The 23,576-nt window shown below is 33.0% G+C and overlaps 2 protein-coding genes across 2 annotated transcripts in view; one reads left to right on the top strand and one right to left on the bottom strand.

Moving 5' to 3' along the window:
* The window catches only part of LOC127868496 (UDP-GlcNAc:betaGal beta-1,3-N-acetylglucosaminyltransferase-like protein 1), a 33,598-nt gene extending 33,367 nt beyond the window's left edge, over positions 1–231 (bottom strand). The window contains exon 1 of the mRNA XM_052410317.1: positions 102–231. Coding sequence (XP_052266277.1) covers positions 102–113 — 12 coding nt within the window. The 5' untranslated portion in view covers positions 114–231. The remainder of the gene's footprint in view (positions 1–101) is intronic.
* A 1,979-nt stretch (positions 232–2,210) lies between these two features.
* Positions 2,211–23,576, top strand: part of LOC127869982 (ras-related protein Rap-2a-like) — a 143,203-nt gene continuing 121,837 nt past the window's right edge. Inside the window, exon 1 of the mRNA XM_052412641.1 lies at positions 2,211–2,290. Within this exon, the coding sequence (XP_052268601.1) occupies positions 2,251–2,290 (40 nt within the window). The 5' untranslated portion in view covers positions 2,211–2,250. The remainder of the gene's footprint in view (positions 2,291–23,576) is intronic.

Below are 23,576 nucleotides of genomic sequence, written 5' to 3'. Positions count from 1 at the left end.
CCTTCATAATATCAGTGTGACGAAACTGCATTGTGACAAAACCTCCATCACCCAAAACTTGTACTTCAGAAGTTTAAAATCGACAATTACTGTATACTTACAATTTCTGCCATATCATTTTATAAATTCAAATTAACATGTATCATATTAATAATTTATCACTTGACATGTTGATTCAAGTTAATTAAACAATATTGTTATTGTTTTATGTCGTGTTTTAATACAGGGGACGCAACCTGTTTCATTATTTACGGTTACACACAACATTGTTATCGTAAATTAGTTTTGAAACTGGAAAGGAAACGTTAGCAAAATTTCATAAGATCAACGCCTGTATAAACTAGTTTGTTTAAAAACATATTCCCGCGTCGACTTTCTTTACAGTACTCGCAATACAGCTTCACTTAACCGTAATACCACCAAAAGAGTGCACATGAGCAAGGTAATAAGAGGCTAAATGAATAAGCCATTTTTGTTTATTATTTTGGCTTGAAAGCACGCATGTTTAATTTGATATTATTAAATTATAAAACCATACATGCATAATATTTCTGACAAATTACTCAGTTTTTACTGATTTTATAATGTTATGTGTAACGATTTCAATATGCTACACATATACCACATAACTTGGTGTATGTCACATGAAACAATTTACATAACATTAATAGAACACATGAAACTTAATTTATATTTGGAAAACAAAACATGCAAACTGTATACTTGGAGCATACATCCTGCAACAATTTTTATTTGGTGGGAAGAACATGCAAAAAGGTCCAGTTTGCGATTAGCGCAAGCAACAATTTACTGTTGGTGCATAGCGCATGCAAATTTGATTTGCTGCATATCACATTCAACCTTTGGTGAACATGAAGCAGTTTTCATTGAATATATATTATATACAACCATGTTCATCTAGAACATGCACACATGTCAATTTTTTTTAGAACTTGGAAATATGCTAATTTTGTGCACAAATCATGTAACAGTGTCCATTTGGTGTGTAGAGATGTTCAAGATACCAATTTGTTTGTAGAACATACAACATGCACTATCCATTAGGTAAGAAGAACATGCAAGACCACCCAAATGATGTGTACAACATAAAGATATGTCCATTAGGAGTTTAGATTTTACAAAGCTGTCGATTATTAATTACATTAAACAATGCCAATTTGATGTATATTATATGTAACAGTGAATATTTTGTGTATGGAACGTGTAACGGTGTACATTTGGTGTGTATAAATTGAAGCAATGGTTGGTTGTATGTAGAACGTGCAAAGTTGTCGATTTGGTGTGTAAGACATCAAACATATTCCATTTTCATTTTTGCATGACATACACAGCAATGTCTATACGTGGTACACAGTACCTACACCAATCTTTATTTGGTGCAAAGAACAAGCAACAATTTCCATGTAGTGTACATCACATGAAACAGTTTACAGATTGGGCGTATTACTATGGAACTGTTTACATTCGGAACAGACAATATGCAACACCTTCTATATCAAAAAGAGCACATACATCTGATTACATTGTGTGCATAGTGTATGCGTCAATTGTCAGTTGGAGAAGAGAACATATATATGCAACGATTTTCATTTAGAGAACAGAACATGCACCGATTTATATTTGGAGAATATAGCATCCAACTTTTTATATTTGATGAAAAGAACGTGCAAAAGCTTATATTTTGGAGTATAGAACACGCATCGATTTATATTTGAATAACAGAACATGCAACGATTTACAAATGGAGAATAATAGAAAAATGCAATTATTTATATTTGAGTCATTTATCACGCAACAATTAAAAAAATATGCAAAGAATATGCATCAGTTTACATTAAGAGCACATAACATACTATTACTATTCATTTAATTCATGCGTCTTAATTAAAGATGCTAACAAATCGTTTCCACGAATTTTATCGCAATCTATTATGCAGATACAGACGTTCAAGGCTGAAATTAATATGAGCATTGGAAACCTTAAACAAGAACTCTAATGGGACAAGAATAATTCAATATACTTTCAAGAAACACAAAATGGCTTGTTGACAAGCTCAGTTGAAGCGAAATCGGGAAGACATATGAAGTTAATACCGTCTAGGATATTTTGTGTTCGCATAACGAACAAATTTATAGCCGGGAACGCGTCGTCGGAATCGTTAATGGGCAATGCATGCATCGTGCATGCACATATTTTAATGCCGAGTTGGTATTAACAGAGAGAACATTATGGATTGCTTAATGAAACGTAGAGACACTGGACATTCAGGTAGGTTTTTGTATTGTTATATAATAGTACTTTATCCTATCTGATATATGATCTATGCTATGATTAAACTAATCATGTAATGCGTTTTTAATGTAATATATTTTTTATAAAGTGCACAATCGGTTTATCTTAGGACCAAAATAAAATATATGCATATACCATACTTAGTTACAACTGCACATGCTCAGCATGTTTAATAAGCATTATTAATATAATAATATTAACAGTAGTTATTCAAAAAGTGCATGCAGATAAAGGGCCTTTTTCATGTGAGGATTTTCAATCAGGTAATGTCGGTGCACTCTAATGGTTTTATTTTAGTGTAAATAAAACACATTAAATAACAAAATCGAGATTGCTTGTGCTAATAATGCAAGCATTTCGCCAACATTTTTTATAAAAAGCATACACGATATAAATGGGACTTAACTAAAGTTAAATTATTATAAATATATTAACATATTAACTTTTATGTACATCATCACACATGTATCAGAAACGTTTGTGTACGTCCCCTATATTGTTTTTATTAGACGATCATCAGTTTTTAAAGGCCAATTTCCACAGTTAAAATAAAACAGTAAACTACCCAACCGACAATAAAAAATGTAGTTTTCTTATCAATTGGTAGGACACGATAAACATGATATATTTTTTGTTATAACAAGTATTTGTTGTTAATCCGGAAAATTATTTGCATTTGCAGTTGATTATACAGTCTTATGTATTGCTGTTTATAATTTAGTTACAAAAGCTCCTAAGACATCCAATGCTATTGTATTGTGTCAAAGCCACTTGCTGACACAAGTATCTCGTTAACGTAGCAAGTAATGTAATACAATGTCTTTAAATTGGGTTAGACTGCTAATGGCACTTTCTCGCGCTCCCTTCTAAGATTGTTAGCTTGTGTGTTAAGATGTTTACAGTTCAGGCCTAAGTTGGTTATCTGAAACTCGTGAACTGTAATTTTTATTGAGCGCTGCCTGTTGTTGATCCTTCTAAGAAGACATCGATTAAGCGTGAGAAATATCTGAATTCGGAGACTTTAAGCTAAATGTGCAAATGTCAGTGTAATAGATCATGATTAGATTCATCTATCGTATTACTATAAGTTGTAAGCTTTGACCGCTTTCAACGGGAACAAATGCGATACATATTCTTTAGAAGCCCTGTACTGGCATGAAACAACCTTGATTCGTTTTAAATAAATACATTCCGTCGGACCGGTCCAAAACATTTGCCGTTGACTATCTAACGTATATTGCTAACAAAAGAAAGCCATTTCCAAACTAAAGAACATTTAATATTAAGAATCTAATGACTTATTGCATTGGAAAAATACATGCTCAAACATATCATAAACGCATATACTAGTTCACAGCTACCTCATACTATTTGCCAAAACGACGTAGATTGATATTCGTAACAAACATATCTACACACATGTAGCTTACGAGCAGTTGGTAAAATTTGCTATTTAAATACTAAAACACTGTAGAAAAGAATGTACTAATATTGACCTGCTTGTATGAACACAACAAAAATACTAACGATTAGCGTTCTCTTTACGGGTACGTTCAAATATCTACGTTAATTGCGCTCTACATTCACTCACGTGTTTGTAAAATCGAATGCCCTTAGTCTCAGAACGATGTCTCTGGAAGAGGCAAGTATTTCCGAAAAGGGTTTTGTAAGTGAAGTGCCCATAGGTTACGTCGCTTTGCTGTAACTGCACACATGTAGGTTACATAGATGCTTAATACTATTGAGATACGGTTATTTGGGTCTATTGAGAAACGGTTATTTGGGTCTATTGAGATACGGTTATTTGGGTCTATTGAGATACGGTTATTTGGGTCTATTGAGATACGGTTATTTGGGTCTATTGAGATACGGTTATTTGGGTCTATTGAGATACGGTTATTTGGGTCTATTGAGATACGGTTATTTGGGTCTATTGAGATACGGTTATTTGGGTGGAATAGCTGTAGCTTTAATTAAGTTGGAAGTCTGCAATCATACATGTTGAAGCTTACCAAATGTACACGTGTGCGTACGGCACGAATACATCTCACCCGTACCTTGCCCATACGTAATCGAAAAATGATTTTGAGCACATGTGTATATATTGATCTCCAACCATATAGTATGGGACCGTATTTGAGTAAGCGATGACAAATATAACATTCCAAATTATTGTGTTAGAAGCGTGAGTAAGCCTACATTCTTGAATCCCGTCTAAACGATCGTCCTTTTTTGATACAAAGAGTGAATGACTTGGATTGTAAAAATATTAAATATCAGCATAACCAAATGATCGTACGTGTGTATGGAAAATCACTATATGTTTTTTATTATTATCACATATAGTAGGAAACTTACTATTACATAAAAGAATTTTCAGGCGAGAAATTGTCGTTTCTATCCGCTAGCACATTATTGTAGACATAAAGTTATTTTAATGATACTAAAGTCATGTGTCATACACAACTAAGTACAGAGACAATATACTTTACCCGAAACCAATAATAGGTGTCATATGTTGTTATTTAGTTGTCTCCGCTATTCAGCAAAAAACAAACACACTCGGTTTCTTGAGCGTATTTCCTGCTAGCAGGTTAATGTCCTATTTAAATCAAGGCACAGACAGAACTGTTATTGACCTTATAAATATGATATTTATAATGGCCATGTTTGTTTAATCAGTTTTCCGTGTCAATCTATTTTCAGCACATTTCCGCACATCCAAATGCCATACGGATAACACCTATATTGTCTCATACAGTCATAACAATACGTATCATAACTCATTTGCTGGGATCAACGAAATTGTGTATTTATGGTTTACAGTTTTTCAAGAAAGGCATGTTTAACGAGGTATTATTCATTTTCAAACAATATACGTAGTATTTATACATATTTAATATGAAATCAACCATAAAATACAATTACTGTAATAATGCAGCAAAACATTTAGCCATTAGAAACGATTATTTTATAGAGCTTAATACTCATATATGAACTGTCTAAAAACTTTGAAGTAATAGTGCACGCGTACGTCGATACTAAAGCACCTCACTGAAGAGAGTAGACATTTCTGTCTTTTGTGTGTTAATTCCCTGTTAACTACATGTATGTAAAGGTCGTTCAATATATATATATTTATAAAATATAGAAACACTGAGGAATAAATAAAACAAATCTTATTATTTGACAATGTCTTGACTAGTTTATGTCTAAATATTTCAAAAGCAAGTTGAGCAATTATACACATCAACATTTCGATCTTGTTTTATAACATTAATTCACTACTTTTTTGTGAAGCACGCTATTTTAGTCCGTTTATCCGTCCTTACATACTTGCAATAACAACATTATTTTGAATGTATTGATTTCAACATTTCGATCTTTAAAGATCCGTTAACACTGCCCAATAATATTAAGCTATATAAAAACTTCATTGAACAAAAAGTGATATACGAAGGTCAATTACAATAGGAAACCCCTCAAACAAGTAACATCGGATATCTGACGTTTAAATACAAACATTTTGCAACTTTTTAGAATCTAATATCGTTTAACGTTGTCATCTTGTTTCATTTCACGGATGATCTCGTGTCAGTATCGGACTCATTAGGTTTGCTAAAAATTTGCATAATTTATGCAAACTATCATGGAAATCTGCAGCTGCCTTCATCAAATTCCGAAATTCAGCTGTGTTTACAAACTGCGTGTGGACCAAATGTCTTCTCTGTCTTTAGTACAGAAATAAGTTTGGCCTTTGATTGGTTCATATGCTCCGCCATGTTCTCGTTAATAACATATGAATATTCATTAGAACTACAACATGCTTACAACGCTGACCGATTCCAATATCGCGTTCGCTCGTAAATGTTCGGATATCGTCGCGGAAAAAAATAATTGAAATATATTGTCCCACAATTTTTGTTTTTAAAACGTTATGGGTTAACTTTATTTTACGAAGTATTCGTTGATTTTGAGCATTTATGGATTTTTAAACAACTTAGAACATTTATAAAATGTAAAATATATTATATGGAACCGGAAACTTATTAAACTTAAATCCGGACACTTCGTCAATCTTCAAGGAAGCGAAAGTGTATTTCTCTAAACATGAATCGAGTGTCAATGTTAGCCTATAATACATGGATAACATTCGATCTTGATACGAATAATAAGATGTAATACAACCTTTTAGGCAACTTATATTTATATATAGCAAAAAAGTGAATCGTGTTCACAGAAAATAAGATTCATGCATGATATACCACATATGTTATTCGTTTTATTATTTTGTTTTCCTGTTTCCATACATTATTCGTAAAATGTAAACATTAATAACATTTTTTGAGATCCTTACTTTTTGAGGGAATATAACGTTTGTTACATGTACACGCGTATGAAATTATGAATAACACTTTATTTAAACCCAATATTTGACCAACGTATTTCGATACTGCATGCAATTGTCGAATAGTATACGATGTATAAGAAAAATATCTGAAATATTATCGTGAATAAATATTCATTGGTTTATTATTTATTTATTTCGTATATAAAATGCACTTTTATTTATTTTCTTTCCTCCGTTCCTTACAATACCACCCACTAATATTCGAGTGTCTGTTGCATTTAATTTCTCTCTCGCTTGAATTCAGTCAGAATGTAATGTTCACTTACATTAGTTCCATTAGTTTTTAGATGATTTTGATTTTGGACTTGGAAACCTTACATACACAATCTTATCAGGCAATAATACATCTACATAAAGGAAATACTAATGTTGACAAGATTTAGTGCTACAAAGTCGGGAAGTCATATGCATTCAATAGTCTTAATCATATTTGGTGTGTTCTTTATTCACGAATGTATTCCGTCACTACTCTTAAACGGCAATCCGTGCACTTGGAATAAAACAGTATTCACGAAGAGTACATACAATATAGTTCTAAATAACTATTAGAGGTACTTGACATTCATGTAAATATATCCAATATATATTTGTATGTTGCTGTTATTGTTTTATTGTTTGAGTTTTGCCAACAAGCTATCAGGCAGTAATCTGTTTTTCTGTTGATCATACCTCTACTTCCCTCATTGTATAATTAAGTAATAGTGGAAAAAACTGAATCGAACTGTAACATAAAAAATCTTTGGTTGATTGGTTGACGTACGATTTTTTTTGTTAAACGATACGTTTAAATATATTTATTTCAATCAAGCATTTGTATACAAACAATTTCATACAACATTTATATTAAATAATAACATGCTTGCATGGGATGAGAACGAAATACAAGGCCTTTCTCAAGGTTCTTCTCGCTCGCTTGAAATATATACAGTTGTATTGTTTAGAACGAACATAATTAGATTACAAAATAATAAATCAATACACACACTAGGCTAAAGGAGCAACTCCGATGACAGGGTGTGTCTTTATAAAGGAAAAAGAACGAAAGTTTGAAGGTGTAGGATGTAAAGTGGGTGATGTTTGGGGAATAAAAGGAAGAGGTATTGAAAAAATCTATAGCATATTTACGTATCAAATCGCTTACTATCAATAATGAATTTATGAATTGCATCAGCTATTTTAGTATTTGTTAAGTAGTCATGAGTGTCGTCTCCATATAGAATTATTTCAATGCATGGGACGGAATATATAGATATCGTGTTTATAAGTTCGCCGCGAATATGTGCATACTGAGTACATTCAAGAAAGTAATGTTATGTCGTTTCTTGAAGTCCACAGAGACACGGAGGTGATGTTATGATGTTGCGTCTGAAAAGATGTTCATTAGGGCGCTTAATTTTGTTCTTAACCGCGAACGTAACGTTTGAGAGCATCTCGCGCCGTATGAGAATAAAGGATTTGGAGTGGGCCGATCTATGTTAATGTGCCTTTTGAAGGAAAGCGTTAAGATTAATCCATTCAGATAGATTGTAGGAACAAATTTGCGTACAGTGATGTACGGGCCTGAATCGTCTGAAGATGTGAAATTGTTTAGAGAGTAATTGGTGCCTGACCCAACTGTTGGGGGCAAAAGGGATTGTAAGTTAGTAGGTACATTTTTAGAGTTTATTTTATACATTAGTATTAATTTATGTTTGCGTCTTCGTTGACTAGCATCCTAGCTCATTTAAAAGATCTTCCAACGAGACTAGGCGCGTGCATTCAGATGTTATTCGCGCGTCTTCGATTTCGATTTTTTCTAGTTCGTCTTTTTCATATTGTGTACAATTATCAAAAACAACATCTAAATACCCAAGAATTGGTCCTACATACGAAACGGAGTTTTTTTTTCTGTTTATTATTAATTATTTATTAATTATTTAATGAACGCATTATATGAACTCGATTCCATGCATATTCCTTTATAAAAGATAAATGCGCATGCCAAGTACAGTGATTAGAGATAAATACACCTACGTGTTTATGAACATTGAGAATCGGTATAATAATGTTCTGCATAGTAAGCGATGAATGAGATAGTATCTTCATTTCACGAGGTATTAGCATTGATTTGGATTTTGATGGGCAAAAGGATTCTAACCATTTATCACCCCAGCTTGAGAGTTTATCAATGTCTGATTGCTATACGGCTGCAGTTTCATTGGGCGAGTTTACAACCATGACAAGATCATTTGCAAACACATGTATGTTTGCTTGTATGTCAACGATAACGTCATTTATGTACACTAGACACATAAGTGGACCTAGAATAGAGCCTTGGGGGACTCCGGCGAGAATTTCAATAGGACTTGAATGCGCTCCCGGTAAGATAACTGTTTGCTTACGATCAGAAAAATGATCACACAAACAAGTTAAAAGATTCCCTCTAATGCCTGCTGGTTGTAGTTTGTATAATAGTCCTTTGTGCCATACTTTATCAAAAGCTTTTCTTGTATAAAAAATACAACTCTGACCTCAAGGCCATTGTCAAGAGGTCGGCAAAATGCATTGTAAATATATGTAAGCTGATTCACAGTCGAATCACCAGGCAAGAAGCCAGATTGAGTGGGCGCACAAGATGAATTTGAATGAAGAAAATTGAAAATGTGTTTATGTAATATTCTCTCATATACCCACTCAATAGTATTTAACAATGTGACATAGGTCGATAGTTAGACGCTACGGATGGATCACCCTTGTTTAAAATAGGACACACATTAGCAATATTCTAACAAGAAGCGATTAAATGTCTACAAACTCGATTCTTTTTATGCGCATGGATTATTTACATGTCATTAACATGGAAAGTAATGAAGTTTTAACGTGACATATGAACGGGTCCACCGCAACAGTTTTAAACCGTTAAGATTTAAAATGCGACTTTTCGTATTTCCATTCGTTCGATTTCTTGTATTGACATGTTCTGAATAAATCTTTTCCGTCTATAACAAAAAGAGAACTTTATATGGGTAGACATAATAAATGCAGCGGAGTCACTATCTACAAAAGTCAATTGAATTTAATCACAAAACGTGAACATACGATTTTGTTGTGTTCAGTGATAAAATGCATATACGATAAATTATTTTTCACGTATAGTACAAAAACATGGCTTTTACATTGAAAGTGAATTCTAGTTATAACGAAAAAACAACGACAACGACAAAACGCGCCCACAACATAATTAAACAAAAACATTTTGAACTATGAATATTCATATTGGTGTTCGTTTTGTTTGTGTGCATAAATGAAATACTTTTTCTTTATTTGCATTTTTTTTTATACAGTGGATAAAGTATTTATATAGTAGATATGTAGAAAGACTGTCTCCGATTCGGAACATAATGTGTGTGTTTTACGAAACATAGCATATTTTTGTTTGTATTCTTAATGCTCAAACATTATTTTAGGTCAGGTTGAACGTTTTAAACATAACGGAAATATGTATTTATTAAGTAAATGTTTTAAATCCAAGCAAAATGCCATATCAATCTTGTAAATGTCCTGCTTGTCTCGGTATATTGTAATTGTCACAAAACTGTGAAATATAAGTTGACATGTAACGTACGTTAGAAGAAAAGAACTTGCAAAATGTAGAAGAAATAAAACAAGTGTCGCAGTCATAGGGTCAGACAGACTTTTAGCTTTGATTGTTATTCGCTTTATCAGCATATTTACTTTGTAAATAACACTAAGTTATATTAGTATCTATAATTTGTCAAGTACTTAAAATGACCGTTTTTGAAGTTTCTAATCCGCAAACATAATATGAACATAATGTTGTCTATAAAACACCGAACTATTATTTGGGTAACGTAGACCACGTACATTAATTCTGTTTTATATGAAAATACATTATCCACCATTAACTACTACATGTGATCTTACCATGTCATTTAATTAATAGTGTAAGGTTGTAACCGGCATTATGGCATGTACATAGATACTCTTTAAAAGTGTTGTATTAATAGGTGGCAATTGATTTAATAAAGGGCGTTATTTTTATGCTATTATGTAATGGTAATTTTTACATAAATATAACATGGATTGGAAATATGTTCGCGTGTAAATTTAGCGGAGACGGAAGCACATTGTTTATTCAAATAACTTAATCACTAAGTACACCCTTTTAAAGTAGAATTAGTATAGTAAAAATAATTTTCATATCATAGTTCGGATGGCACTTCCCATATACGTATATGACGTGTATTAACAGTTGCTTAGGTAATTCTTGTCTTGAATAAGTATTTTGCATAAAATAAATACGTAGTAACAATCGCTTGTCGCAAATATTTTAGTTTCCTTCCCATTCTTTTCCGACGCAATTTGGTTTCTGGATTGAGATTTTAGTGTGAAACTATTATTTCTTAGAAAGAAATGTTCATTACATACAACACTTGCTCACTAAATTCGAGAGATAGAGACGTTCATGGCTGAAATTAATTAGGGACTTGGAAACCTTATATACGAACTCTAATGGGACAAGAATAATTCAATCTACATTCAGCAAACACAAGATGGAAAGTTGATAAGATTTTGTAGACGATAAATTGGGAAGACATATGAAGTTAATACCCTCAAGGATACTAATAGTCTATATGCGCACAATGCTCGAAAAAAAAATCTGGAATGCGCCGTCTCCACAATTAATCGACAGTTTGTCAAATTGAACGAACATATTTAATTGTCGATTTGATATATACACGACTTAAAATGGATTGCTTACTAAAACGTAGAGATACGTAGAGAATCAGGTACCTCTTTTACCGTTATTTGTGTTTTGTTTCCCTCATATTATAGATCGTTTCATGTCAAGCCAACATAGTATTATACTTTCAAATCGTTCTATTTTAATTGTATATGCCACATTTAATGGTGAACTTCAACTGGACTTGGAAATTGCATACATGTCCTATATTTAAAAATATTGTATGAAGTGTAACTTTTCTTTATTTCCGGAACTTCAAAACAACTTGTAAATATACATGTTACGGTACAACTTTAAACGTGGTGATTTACAAAGAAAATTGAATACGTGATTGAACACGTGATTAATAACTATCAACACAATTTAATCCCACTATGCTTGCATATATATATTGTGATGTGATATGAGGAGTTTGATGTTCAGTTGGGCTTTATTTTATTTTAAAAGACATATCCGCTGTGTAAACGAAGGTAATTGGAGGTAATAATGATGTTTGGTTACGACATGTATGCAATATAAACATAATGAACGCCTTAGCTACACTGATCATCAATACTAGCAATGTTTCATGATATTTTTCATGTCATGCCGCAGTAAAAATAGCAAAACTATTTCACCGTCCTACTCCCGAAACATATGCATTAATAAATTGGCATATCTGACAAGAAGACATAAGACCCAAAGCTACTTATTTGTTATAAAATTGTCCACATATAGAACAAATTAGGTTTAACTGCTTTTTAGCGCAAACCACATTCTGTTTTATTGAGTTAATATCTTACTTCGCAAAATATCTGTAAGGCAGTATGCTAAATACCAGTTGGTTACTTTTGGGAATGTTTTTAATAGCCCTGTTTGTATCATGTATAGTAATTGCCATCAAACTGTAAAAAGTTAGTCGTACGTCGATACGAAAGTATCTTTGAGAATGTAAGCAAAACTTAAATGTTATGCAAACATTGGAAAACTAACTTTAAATAACATGAATAAGACAATCACTTGTCAGCATACGCATAATTGGTTTGTTTGTTAAGCTGACATGGGCACTAAAAGCTACTGGTGGGTTTTAATGACCAGCCATCGGCGTTTGTCGTTTTGGATCGTGTCCTGATTTTTCTTTGACTTCAATTTTCCTCACAGCCACCTTTACGATTTCGTTTGGGTGATCGTCTACACAAGCTATATAAAACAATCCGATAAATTACATCAGTTGACGATTGACAAAGTATGTTAAAGCGAGATTATACGATTTTGTATATGTGTTAAATTGTAATATATTGATAAAATGTGTTACGATAACACAAAATAGGCAAGACAAAAGTGTACATTGAAGACGAATTTCATAAAATGCAGCAAAGACAAATTAGCGCCCTGAGCCGATTGCGAAGATGATATCTTGTACATATTTTCCGACAATTACCGAAGCATTCGTCTTTTTAGTTAGTGTTCGTGTGGCGAATGAAAAGATATCGTTGCAGGAATTTAAAATGAACCGTTAAACTAAGTTAGATTCACATCGTACATCCATGATATACATGCTCGCGAATTCGACTGTACAGCCTTTTTCGATTTCAGAATTAAATATCTGGCTTGTTTGGATTTTTTTGACACATGTCCTTCTTAACTTTTATTTTAATTAATATTAAAATATATGTTTAATAAGTTTTTTACACAGTTTATATAAATTAATAAATATTTGACAAAATGGTATAATATCGCTTTAAACCCTTTTAGTAAATACATGTAGATACCTTTTCTGATTTCTATAGGCGATTATACGCAAACACTGAATAACACGAATAACAATGGTTTATTTGATTGGCTGTTAGAAGATTCGTATAAATTAATGAAAAGAAGGTAAAACATGAGGACAGTGTTACGTCATGACAAGAAGGGATCACTTCTTCATATGAACGATTAATGATTAAGTGAATTATACATAAAGGTTACCCCGCTAACGTCCGATGATGTATTATGAAATGAAATTAAGTGAATATACATATCAAGTTCAATCAAACTGATTTCGCATCAAATGTTTCTACAACTAAATTAAGAATTTATTAGCGGCTTATTGAGCAACATATTAAATAACTGTTTAAATGGCAAATACCGATAGTAACCATCACCCGATGGATACTACTTTACAAGTCATTTTACTACTGTAACTACCACTACTTCTACTATTACTACTACTACTACTACTACTTCTACTATTACTACTACTACTACTACTACTACTACTACTACTACTACTACTACTACTACTACTACTACTACTACTACTACTACTACTTACTACTACTACTACTACTACTACTACTTCTACTACTACTACTACTACTACTACTACTACTACTACTACTACTACAACTACTACTACTACTACTTCTACTACTACTACTACTACTACTACTACTACTATTACTACTACTACTACTACTACTACTACTACTACTTCTACTACTACTACTACTACTACTACTACTACTACTTCTACTATTACTACTACTACTACTACTACTACTACTACTACTACTACTACTACTACTACTACTACTACTACTACTACTACTACTACTACTACTACTACTACTACCACTACCACTACTACTGCTAATACTACTACTACTACTACTACTACTACTACTACTACTACTACTACTACTACTACTACTATTACTACTACTACTACTACTACTACTACTACTACTACTACTACTACTACTACTACTACTACTACCACCACCACTACTACTACTATTACTACTACTACTACTACTACTACTACTACTACTACTATACTACTACTACTACTACTACTACTACTACTACTACCACCACTACTACAACATATATTCGATGCAGCTTTTATACAGAACTATAGATATTTATATAATTGATATATTCAAAATGTCTTTTTTATGATCAAAACCGTTAAAATCTGAAAACATTGAATAATGTAAATGTTTCATCAGCTTATGAACGGAAATGTCTAATGGAATTTTAACATACAATGCCAAAACTGACACTTCCTGTGCATGTGGTTTCAATTGCTAGCATTATGACGAGCTTAACGTTCCCGAAACGTTACGGAATAATGTTATCATTTAACCTAATACGAACCTAAATCTAACTTTTATATTGAGGTTGAAAACCAACACATTTTTATTCTTCACAAGTGTTTTGCAAGAATGTAATTTATACAAATATATATATCATCGCATTGTTGATCTTGTTTGTCTTGAATCCGGATCTGTTCGGGTGTCTTCCCAGTTGTCCTGGAAGTACAACAAATATCAGAATGACCAACTGTTATTTTTTTTAATAACACGGCGAAATAATGGCAAGACATACATGAACCACATGCATATCACCAAGAAAACACATATATATGCGTCATCTTGAACATACACATATATGAAACCGAATTTTCTATCATACATGGTAAAATAATCCAGGGTTACATCTTTAAATTAAATAATGTATTTTATGACTGTATCAATTTATAACTGAATTTGAATTGTTTTAATCAAGTCATGACCAATAAACAACATTTGACATAATTATATATCAATTTTAGAATTTAATAAGATTAATTATTGAGGTTAAGATAAAATTTGGAATTTTATTTATTTTTCAATTAACGGTGAATTCGGATAATCGGTGTTTGAAATAACGGTGTTGAAGTGTACATATTTATTTTTCACGTAATTACATGTGTTTTCAAGAGAGTTTGCAGCAACAACTTGCTACCAAAAAATGACTTTAAGTGAACGTTTGTATATTCAAAAGTGGTACGAAGTCTCCATGGTACGAGTTTCCCCATAATTCCGAATTTGAATATTAAGCAAGTGCATAATGCTATCAATTTTAATATTACAAATTGAAATAACAATAAAACCCTACCTCGCAAACTGCTGTTTGTCGTCGATTGTATGTTCCAACTTCTGTTATTTTAAAAGGTTTACATTCAATAACAGCAAAGTTTGAAAATCCGATTAGCCAGTATGTCAATAAACAAAGGAATGCACGCGGAAGATATGCTGTGAAATAGTATAGGCCTTACATTGAATGCATGAGTCATACGCCGTGTCACTCTGTTAGAATATACATACATGCCTCCGCAGTTTACTCTGTCTATTGCTAGCGCTCACCACATGCACGCGCACTATCAAGTTGCCTGATAATATATTTATTATGGATGTATAATAAACTTATAACCATATATACGTGTAGTTTACTAAGTACACCATAAAAGCAAGATAACAAATAAATCGCGCTTGCAAATATTGGAAGATACACAAACGGGCCAAAGTGCACATCTACTTATAAGCGTATTTTGTAAAAAAAACAACAACACAAAAGTCAAATTATTTATGAAAACATATTTAATGTACATATTTATATTGTGTGATTTTTATACGTTGTTATAACGTTCTGCGAACGTTAGGAATGTAGCAATGACATTTGGTTTCCCGATAACGTTCCGACAAAAACGTGGGAAGAACGTTACAGGAACGTTACACTTTTAAAGTTCACCAATTCATCCTAGGATCGTAAAAATATACCGTTCAAATGTGACTTTCATAACATATATTTCATATAACTAAAGTAAGTTACGAATACTGATAGTTTAATTTTTGTTAAAACGTTCTAAAAACGTTCTGGGAACGTTCGGTGTGATCATAACCTAAATAGAACTTAAGCGTAACGTTATTTGAACGTTACGTGCTAGCTGGGTACGCACTGTTATATTGTCATTTATTGTGGAAATTGAGCAGGAACTAAACTGAATATGATCATAGGAAACAATCCAAGCGTGGTATAATGCAAATAAAATTATTAAATAAGACATGTTGAATATTAATATAAACAATATTTGCAATGCATAAGGAAAAAAGTGCACTTCATAATGCGAAAACACATGTATAATATACATATTTAAACAGGTTATGGCATAGCGCGCCTGTATGAACCTCACAATAAAACTAAAGGCATAAAACACTGTTATATGCAATGGTAACATTTTTGTTTATAATATTTCTCAAACAAATGAAACGGAAAATAGACATTCCGACTTGTTATCGTTAATTCTTTATTTTTGAGTCTGATAAACCTTATACATATTCTCAACATACATTCAGGAAACAAAAAACTTGCTTATTGACACTATTTATTGGAGGCAAAATCTGCAAGATATACATAGTTAATACGCTCATGCATGCATGCAACACATTTGATTGACGATTTGTTTTGTTCAGAGAGAAATGGAAATTATTTGCTCACTCAAACGTAAAGTACTCTTTTTATTGTTATGTTATAGCTAGTGTATCTTCATTTGCGTTTTGCCAATATACGCTTGTAAATAATTATGAAACAAAGTTTTTGAGTTCCTCATACAATGAACAAATTAGGACATAACGCAAAATCCTTTAAAATGCAAATATTGTTTTAATGCTTGTATCTATTATTAAAGTTAATATTTAAAATAGGACCATTAAAAAGACATACTAACAAAAGTCAACATAATCGATGTTTGGATAAGAATGAAATATTGTAATTAAACAAAACGATAAAAGTATTACGGTCTTAATATGTAGGTGTTTCCATACAGTTACGTGAAATAGAGTTTTTCTGCAATTATATGCGCTAGATTGGTTCTATGTTTTTGAATAAATTTCAGTTCACATATATTGAAAGACACAATTAAAACGTTACACAACCAAAGTTATTTCAAACAAATTTAATATGAAACCTCTTAATCAATTCTTACAACATATTAAGTTGTGTAAACAATTATGACAATTAACATTTAATAGTCAGTATATTATATTGGTTCAAACAGAAATAGATGAAGACACTAGAACATTTGGCATTTGTATTAATGGCAATAGGCATCTAATCGTAAAACAATGGCTTTTATCCAGTGCGGGATTGTTAATTTGTAATACTTCATTGCTATTATCGTTTTGGGAATATACAGACAACGTATGCATCATCAACGTTATTAATTGCATTTTTACGCTAAGGTTTAATTTTAAACATGAATGTACACTATCGTATCGATTGCCGCTAAGGAAAGCACAACAGTAAGATATCCGGTAACAATTCTTAAAAAAATAATTAATAAAATTAACGAACTAATTTGCTATTCTTCATTGTCAAACATACTGAAAATTCTCAAAAAAAACTACATTGTCATTATTATTATTATCATTCGATCGAAAGTTTTCTCCGCGTTTTAAGTTATTGCACTTAGTCTGGCTTCTTCAGCTCATTTCCTTTATGAAAGGATATATCACGGCTTTGTACTAGATGACCAAAGATACAAACATAAATTTAAGTGACCTAAAGGATCTTTGCAACACCACTGCTTGTCCCTTTGCACTATTATTGTAGTCGTACTGTGAATCAGGACTTCAGCTTGAGACGGTAAAAAGAACTAATAGGAAACCATAGACAACACATAACACGTATGCAATTACGGAACAGATTTAGTGGAAGAGGAAACTCATTCTCTATGTATGACACAACAAGCATGTATGTTTTTTCTGTATCTCAATATACGTTTAGAGGCAAACTTACCGTTCCAATGCGCGAACTGTTGAATCAACGTTTTTTTCCTGATTGTTTTATATATGTATTGTAATTGTAATTTACATCTACGTTTTAAATAGAACATGTTGAAACTAGATCGATCTATTACGGGCAAATCTCATTCCATTAATATATTACTTTTGCAGTTTACCATATGAAAATAACAAAGTAACGTTTAAAATATTATTTGCTATACACAATTTAATCATTCTAAGGAAGCTCAAGGCATATCCACGCGACTGTAAAACATTGTATGATTTGTGTTATGAACGTTGTTGAGAATTATGGAAAAACAATACAATCTTTTGGATAGTGCTTTATTCTTGGTTTTAAGGGATTTTCCCTTTTCGTCACCTAAAGTAGATATAACTAGGTTTTCAAAATTGTTTGATTTTTGTTAATATTGCGTTTCTCCCCCTGAGATAAATAACAATTGTGAAGCAAACTATTCTGCTGATAGCAAGACCGCATAACACATTAGATAAACTAGACAATATTGTCCTTGTTGTAAATATGTCCGTAGACAATTCTGTTGAACTGAGTGATGTAATAAAACTATCACAAACACGTTTTATACAAATCACAACAGTGAGTGTGTCCATAATCTGGTTCATTACCTTTTTGTCTGTTGATAATGGCATAAAAGCTAAGTGCACAAAGAACAAAGGACTTTTTGAAAAATTGCCTTTTGCTCCTCGAAATTATTCCAAGAAAAATGAACGACCTTCGATGTCTGAGTTAATTAACAGTGCTGCTATTGATGTCTCCTTATTAAGATTGGATGTCTGAACCATTCTCTGCGTAGATAATTGAAGATAATTTAGGTTCAATGACGCCTCTCTTTGTTACGAGAGGGAAATACAATTCTTTTCGTTTCGTGTATTCGTTACACTGTACACATTTTCACAATATGCGAATTGAATGAGCTAAACTAAGTTGACATAACATATGAATAAAGTAACGTCATTTATAGAAAATACAACTAAATTACAGCATTCATGAAAAATGGTGAAAACCCAGTGGCAGAAACACATTAACTAATCTTTGACCAACTCATTAATCAAATTAATGACTGTTTACATCTGCAATTGCAGTCTGTTTACACTTGTTTCATAGACCACTCTGATTGAATAGATAGCAATATAATGCAACCCTGTTTCGGAAAGACGGATTGAAAAGCGGCTAAATGGATGGATTAGTATTGCGGACATGGGAACATTTTTATGCCCACCTCAGGGAGTGACGTTGGGGAAATAAAAGGAAATGACATAATTGCGACCATCATTAGATATATGATCAGGGAATAATTCCTTATTTTATTCGCTTATCGTTTAATTAAAAAGTCGCTTATTTGTATGAAGAGCAATTCAACGATAACATCAACCTAATCCATGCAACATGCTTCAAACTCGAATCACGACCTTTGGACAGTTAATGAATGCTGTTATTTTCGGTTTATATATTATCAAATCAATGCTCAATGTAACTTCAGAATGACATTGTTTGAACTTTGATGCACTTATACTGGCAATACATGTTTTCTTCTTGTTTTATAATATCTTTATATTGGCACCACAATTGTTGTGCATCAATCAATGCTCCTGAATCTACTATTTGCAAAAACACAATAAAAGCGAAGGGAAAGTGAAACATTTTTATGACAAGCTGCTATTTCTGCAGTGCGTATTTCGTGCTTTACAATAGATTATGTATCATCCCGAAGGTATATTGATGGATAGTATTTTGGTTCCTTTTTCATAGTTCCTTATTCGAAAAAGGAATAAGGAGCTGTTCCTTATTCCTCATTCACGCGTAACATATTTGTTATAGGGTTTTACAGAAAAAATAAATTTCAATTATTTCTGATGTAAATCAAAACAAAATTACTCGAATACAATTTCTCTCTGTATTACGTTACATATACATGTTTCTTCTTCGCGCTTGCATAGGATTTCTTGTTTAAACCGAACCGATATTTTCTAATTTGAATACTATGTTCACATCAACAAAACCTAAAGCATATACTATTATTTTACATGTATGTAAAATAAAATGAAACATAGTAGAGATGTACTGCAATTAATGTGTTTGATACCCAACCTAAATTTACAATGATTTTCATTGATTTATTGGTCTCTTTGGTTCATTTTAATAGCTTGTTTAGTATGAAAAAGCCAGTTCGTTATTCGAAGGAACCAGTTCCTTATTCCTTATTTGCAATGATTAAGGAACTGTGTAATATTTAAATAATACTAGGTCGAAATATATTGCAATAAATATTTCTAACTTCGAACCTACATAAAGCATGATTTTCATCGACATTGTATATTATTTGGTTAATTTTAATTTATGTTTAAGAAAGGCAATACCATTTTCTAATTATTCTCTTCATAATACTTGTTTTCAGCGTGTATAGTGACATAGAATATAAAAAGAAATGTGAAAGAATAAGTCCAAATAACATAATCATGCTTAAATAACCCACACTACATCTTAAATAAAACATATCCGAAAGTGATTGTCCGATATACAGGCTTGCGAGTAAGGAACTAACTTTACGCAAATACCTTATTCAGAGGCCATAATTTCGGATATTAAATGCGGATCAGTCTAAAATAGCACAGCTATATATTCGTTATTATTTGTTATTTTTAATGTAATATTGTTTTTAATTTATATGTCTGATACAGTTCTTGAAGTTTTTTTCTGACCCTAACTTCTTGAGAAGACGTTTAGCTGAATACCAGTTATGATTTAGCTATCCCACTCCGTTCTTATACCTAAATAATTACAGGGGGAAATGATTAAGGATGCGAAGCGATTTCAATGCGTCAACCAGTTCCTTATTCCATTTTAAAAACGAATAAGGAACTATGTTATCAAGAAATGAAACTTATTAGAGATGTACTGCAAATAATGTTTTTATACCCAACCTACACTAACAATGATTTTGATTGATTTTTTGGTCTCTTTGGTTCATTTTAATAGTTAGTTTAGTAGGAAAATGCCAGTTCCTTATTCAATTTGAATAATGAATAAGGAACCAGTTCCTATTTCCTTTTTCAATCCGGATAAGGAACTATGTTACCATTAAATGAAACTTAATAGAGATGTGCTGCAATTAATGTGTTTTGATACCCGGCCTGCATTTACAATGATTTTCATTGATTTATTGGTCCCTTTGGTTCATTTTAATAGTTTGTTAAGTGTGAAAATTCCAGTTCCTTATTCAATTTCAATAAGGAGTAAGAAACCAGTTCCTTATTTCTAATACAAACCGAATAAGGAACTATGTTATCATTAAATAAAACAAAGTAGAAATGTACTGCAATTAATATATTGTAACGCGAATCCGTACCTACGCGGACCGCAATATCTTCCGAATATGATACTCTAAGTGAGGGAGAAACTGTCTCGGTGTACAAACAACATACGAACAAGATTGATTATCAACGAAACTTTATCTATCTATATATACTGCTAGTCGCCAACAATTAGCATTACAAGCAGGCGCGTATCAGTGCTAGAAAATTAAATGAAGAAATGTACAGGAGATGAGAAGTAATACATAAAGTATTTGTGAGACATAGAAACAAAGGTGAAAGTGTTAATTAGAAGAAGAAATATACATACAAAAGGTTAAAAAACAGCCAGCCTGTTTAGAAACTGTGGTCTAGTTTGGTCACCCCCTGCCTAAACTGGTCCAGGGTAGGTGCCTGTGCAATTTTTGCTGGTAGGGAGTTCCAAAGAATGATAGTAGCTGGATAGAATGCAAATTTATTATAGTTACTGGGAGTGGGAATTTGTCTGAATGGAAGAAGGTGCAGATGTCTAGTGGGCCGGGTCGGAGGAATGACGTAAGGAGGCATTGGTACAGCAACCAGTCCGTGGACAATTGTGTAAAACATCAATAGCCGGGAATCATACCTTCTGTTTTCAAGGGAACGCCACCCTAATGTTTCTAGCATGTGTGTGACACTGTTGTGATATGAGTAGTAATTGGTGACCCATCGAGCGGCCCTGCGTTGGACCATCTCGATCTTGTTGATGTTGTGTTGTGTGTTGGGGCTCCACACTGAGCTTCTTTACTCAAGTTGTGGGCGGACAATGGTTTTGAAGGCAAATTCTCTGATGCGTGGGTGCTTAATGGGGATGTTGCGTTTGACGAAGTTAAGTGTTTGACTGACTTTTGCGGTGACCTGGTTTATGTTTGTTTCAACTGAGGTCGGATATGATGCTAACACCCAAGTATTAAGCATCACTAACTGCCTCAAGGGTTTGACCGTGGAGTGTGTATGTGGATTTGTAGGGGTGTTTTGACCTGGTGATGTTCATAACCGTACACTTGGAAGGATTAAATTCCATATCCCAAGAGTGTTCCCATTTTTGTAACCTATCTAGATCTTTTTGCAAGGTGTTTTGTTCAGTAGGATTGTTGACCGTGATATAAACAGCAGTGTCATCAGCAAATAACCGGGCCTGAGAGACTATGTTTTCTGGTAGATCGTTTATGTAAAGCGAGAAGAGAAGGGGGCCGAGAACAGAGTCCTGAGGGACGCCTGATGTGACTGGAACCTCGTCTGAGTTGTCACCATTTACCAAGACAGACTGACAACGACCAATAAGGAAAGATTTGACCCATTGTAACGTGCTATCTTGGATGCCGTATTTGTGCATTTTGTAGAGTAACTTCATGTGATTGACCTTGTCGAACGCTTTCGAGAAATCCAGAAGTATTAAATCTGTTTCTTGACCATGAATAAGGTTCCTGGATAAGTCCTCTACAAGTCCTATAAGCTGTGTCTCGCATGACAGTTTTGACCCGAAGCCATGCTGAAGATGGAAAAGAATATCGTTGACCTGGAAGTGTTTGGTGATTTTTGAGGCAACAATTTGTTCCATAACTTTACAAAGAACACATGTCAGTGAAATTGGCCTATACATGTAGCAGAGTTACTTTTATCGCCTTTTTTAAAGAGTGGGGTGACGTTCGCCTAGGTTCAGTCGGAGGGGATAGTGCCTGTGTCTAGGGATTTTTGAAAGATTCTAGTAACCGCGAGGGCAATCTGGAAACTAAGATTTTTTTAGGACAATAGGCTTAATGTTGTCAGGGCCACAAGCTTTGCCAGTCTGTAGGTTGGACAAAAGCTTTTGGACACCGTTTACACTTAAGGTAATTTCAGGCATTTTTGGAAATTTTGGCTTTTGGGTGTTGCTAAACAGGGTTTGGGCTTTCATTAAGCAGAGTTGACCTAATATTAGAGGATTCATTGGGGTGAAGACGGACTGGAATTGACGATTGATGACGTTTGCACGACGCTTGCTTTCAGTGATGAGTTTATCGTTTTTCAGTAGAGGGGCAATACCTTGGGTTTCGTGTTTAGCATTTTTGATGGTGGAGAAGAGCTTCTTACGGGAGAAATTTTGACCTATTTGGGGGGTATCTGGATCACCGGACTGAGTTTCGAGCACATATTCGAGGTAGCTGGAGTGGGCCTGATTCATTTTGT

Source organism: Dreissena polymorpha, chromosome 2 (genome assembly GCF_020536995.1).
Source record: "Dreissena polymorpha isolate Duluth1 chromosome 2, UMN_Dpol_1.0, whole genome shotgun sequence".
Classification (NCBI taxonomy): domain Eukaryota; kingdom Metazoa; phylum Mollusca; class Bivalvia; order Myida; family Dreissenidae; genus Dreissena; species Dreissena polymorpha.
The sequence above is the reverse complement of the archived record's forward strand: the minus strand, read 5'-3'. Positions and strand labels throughout refer to the sequence as shown.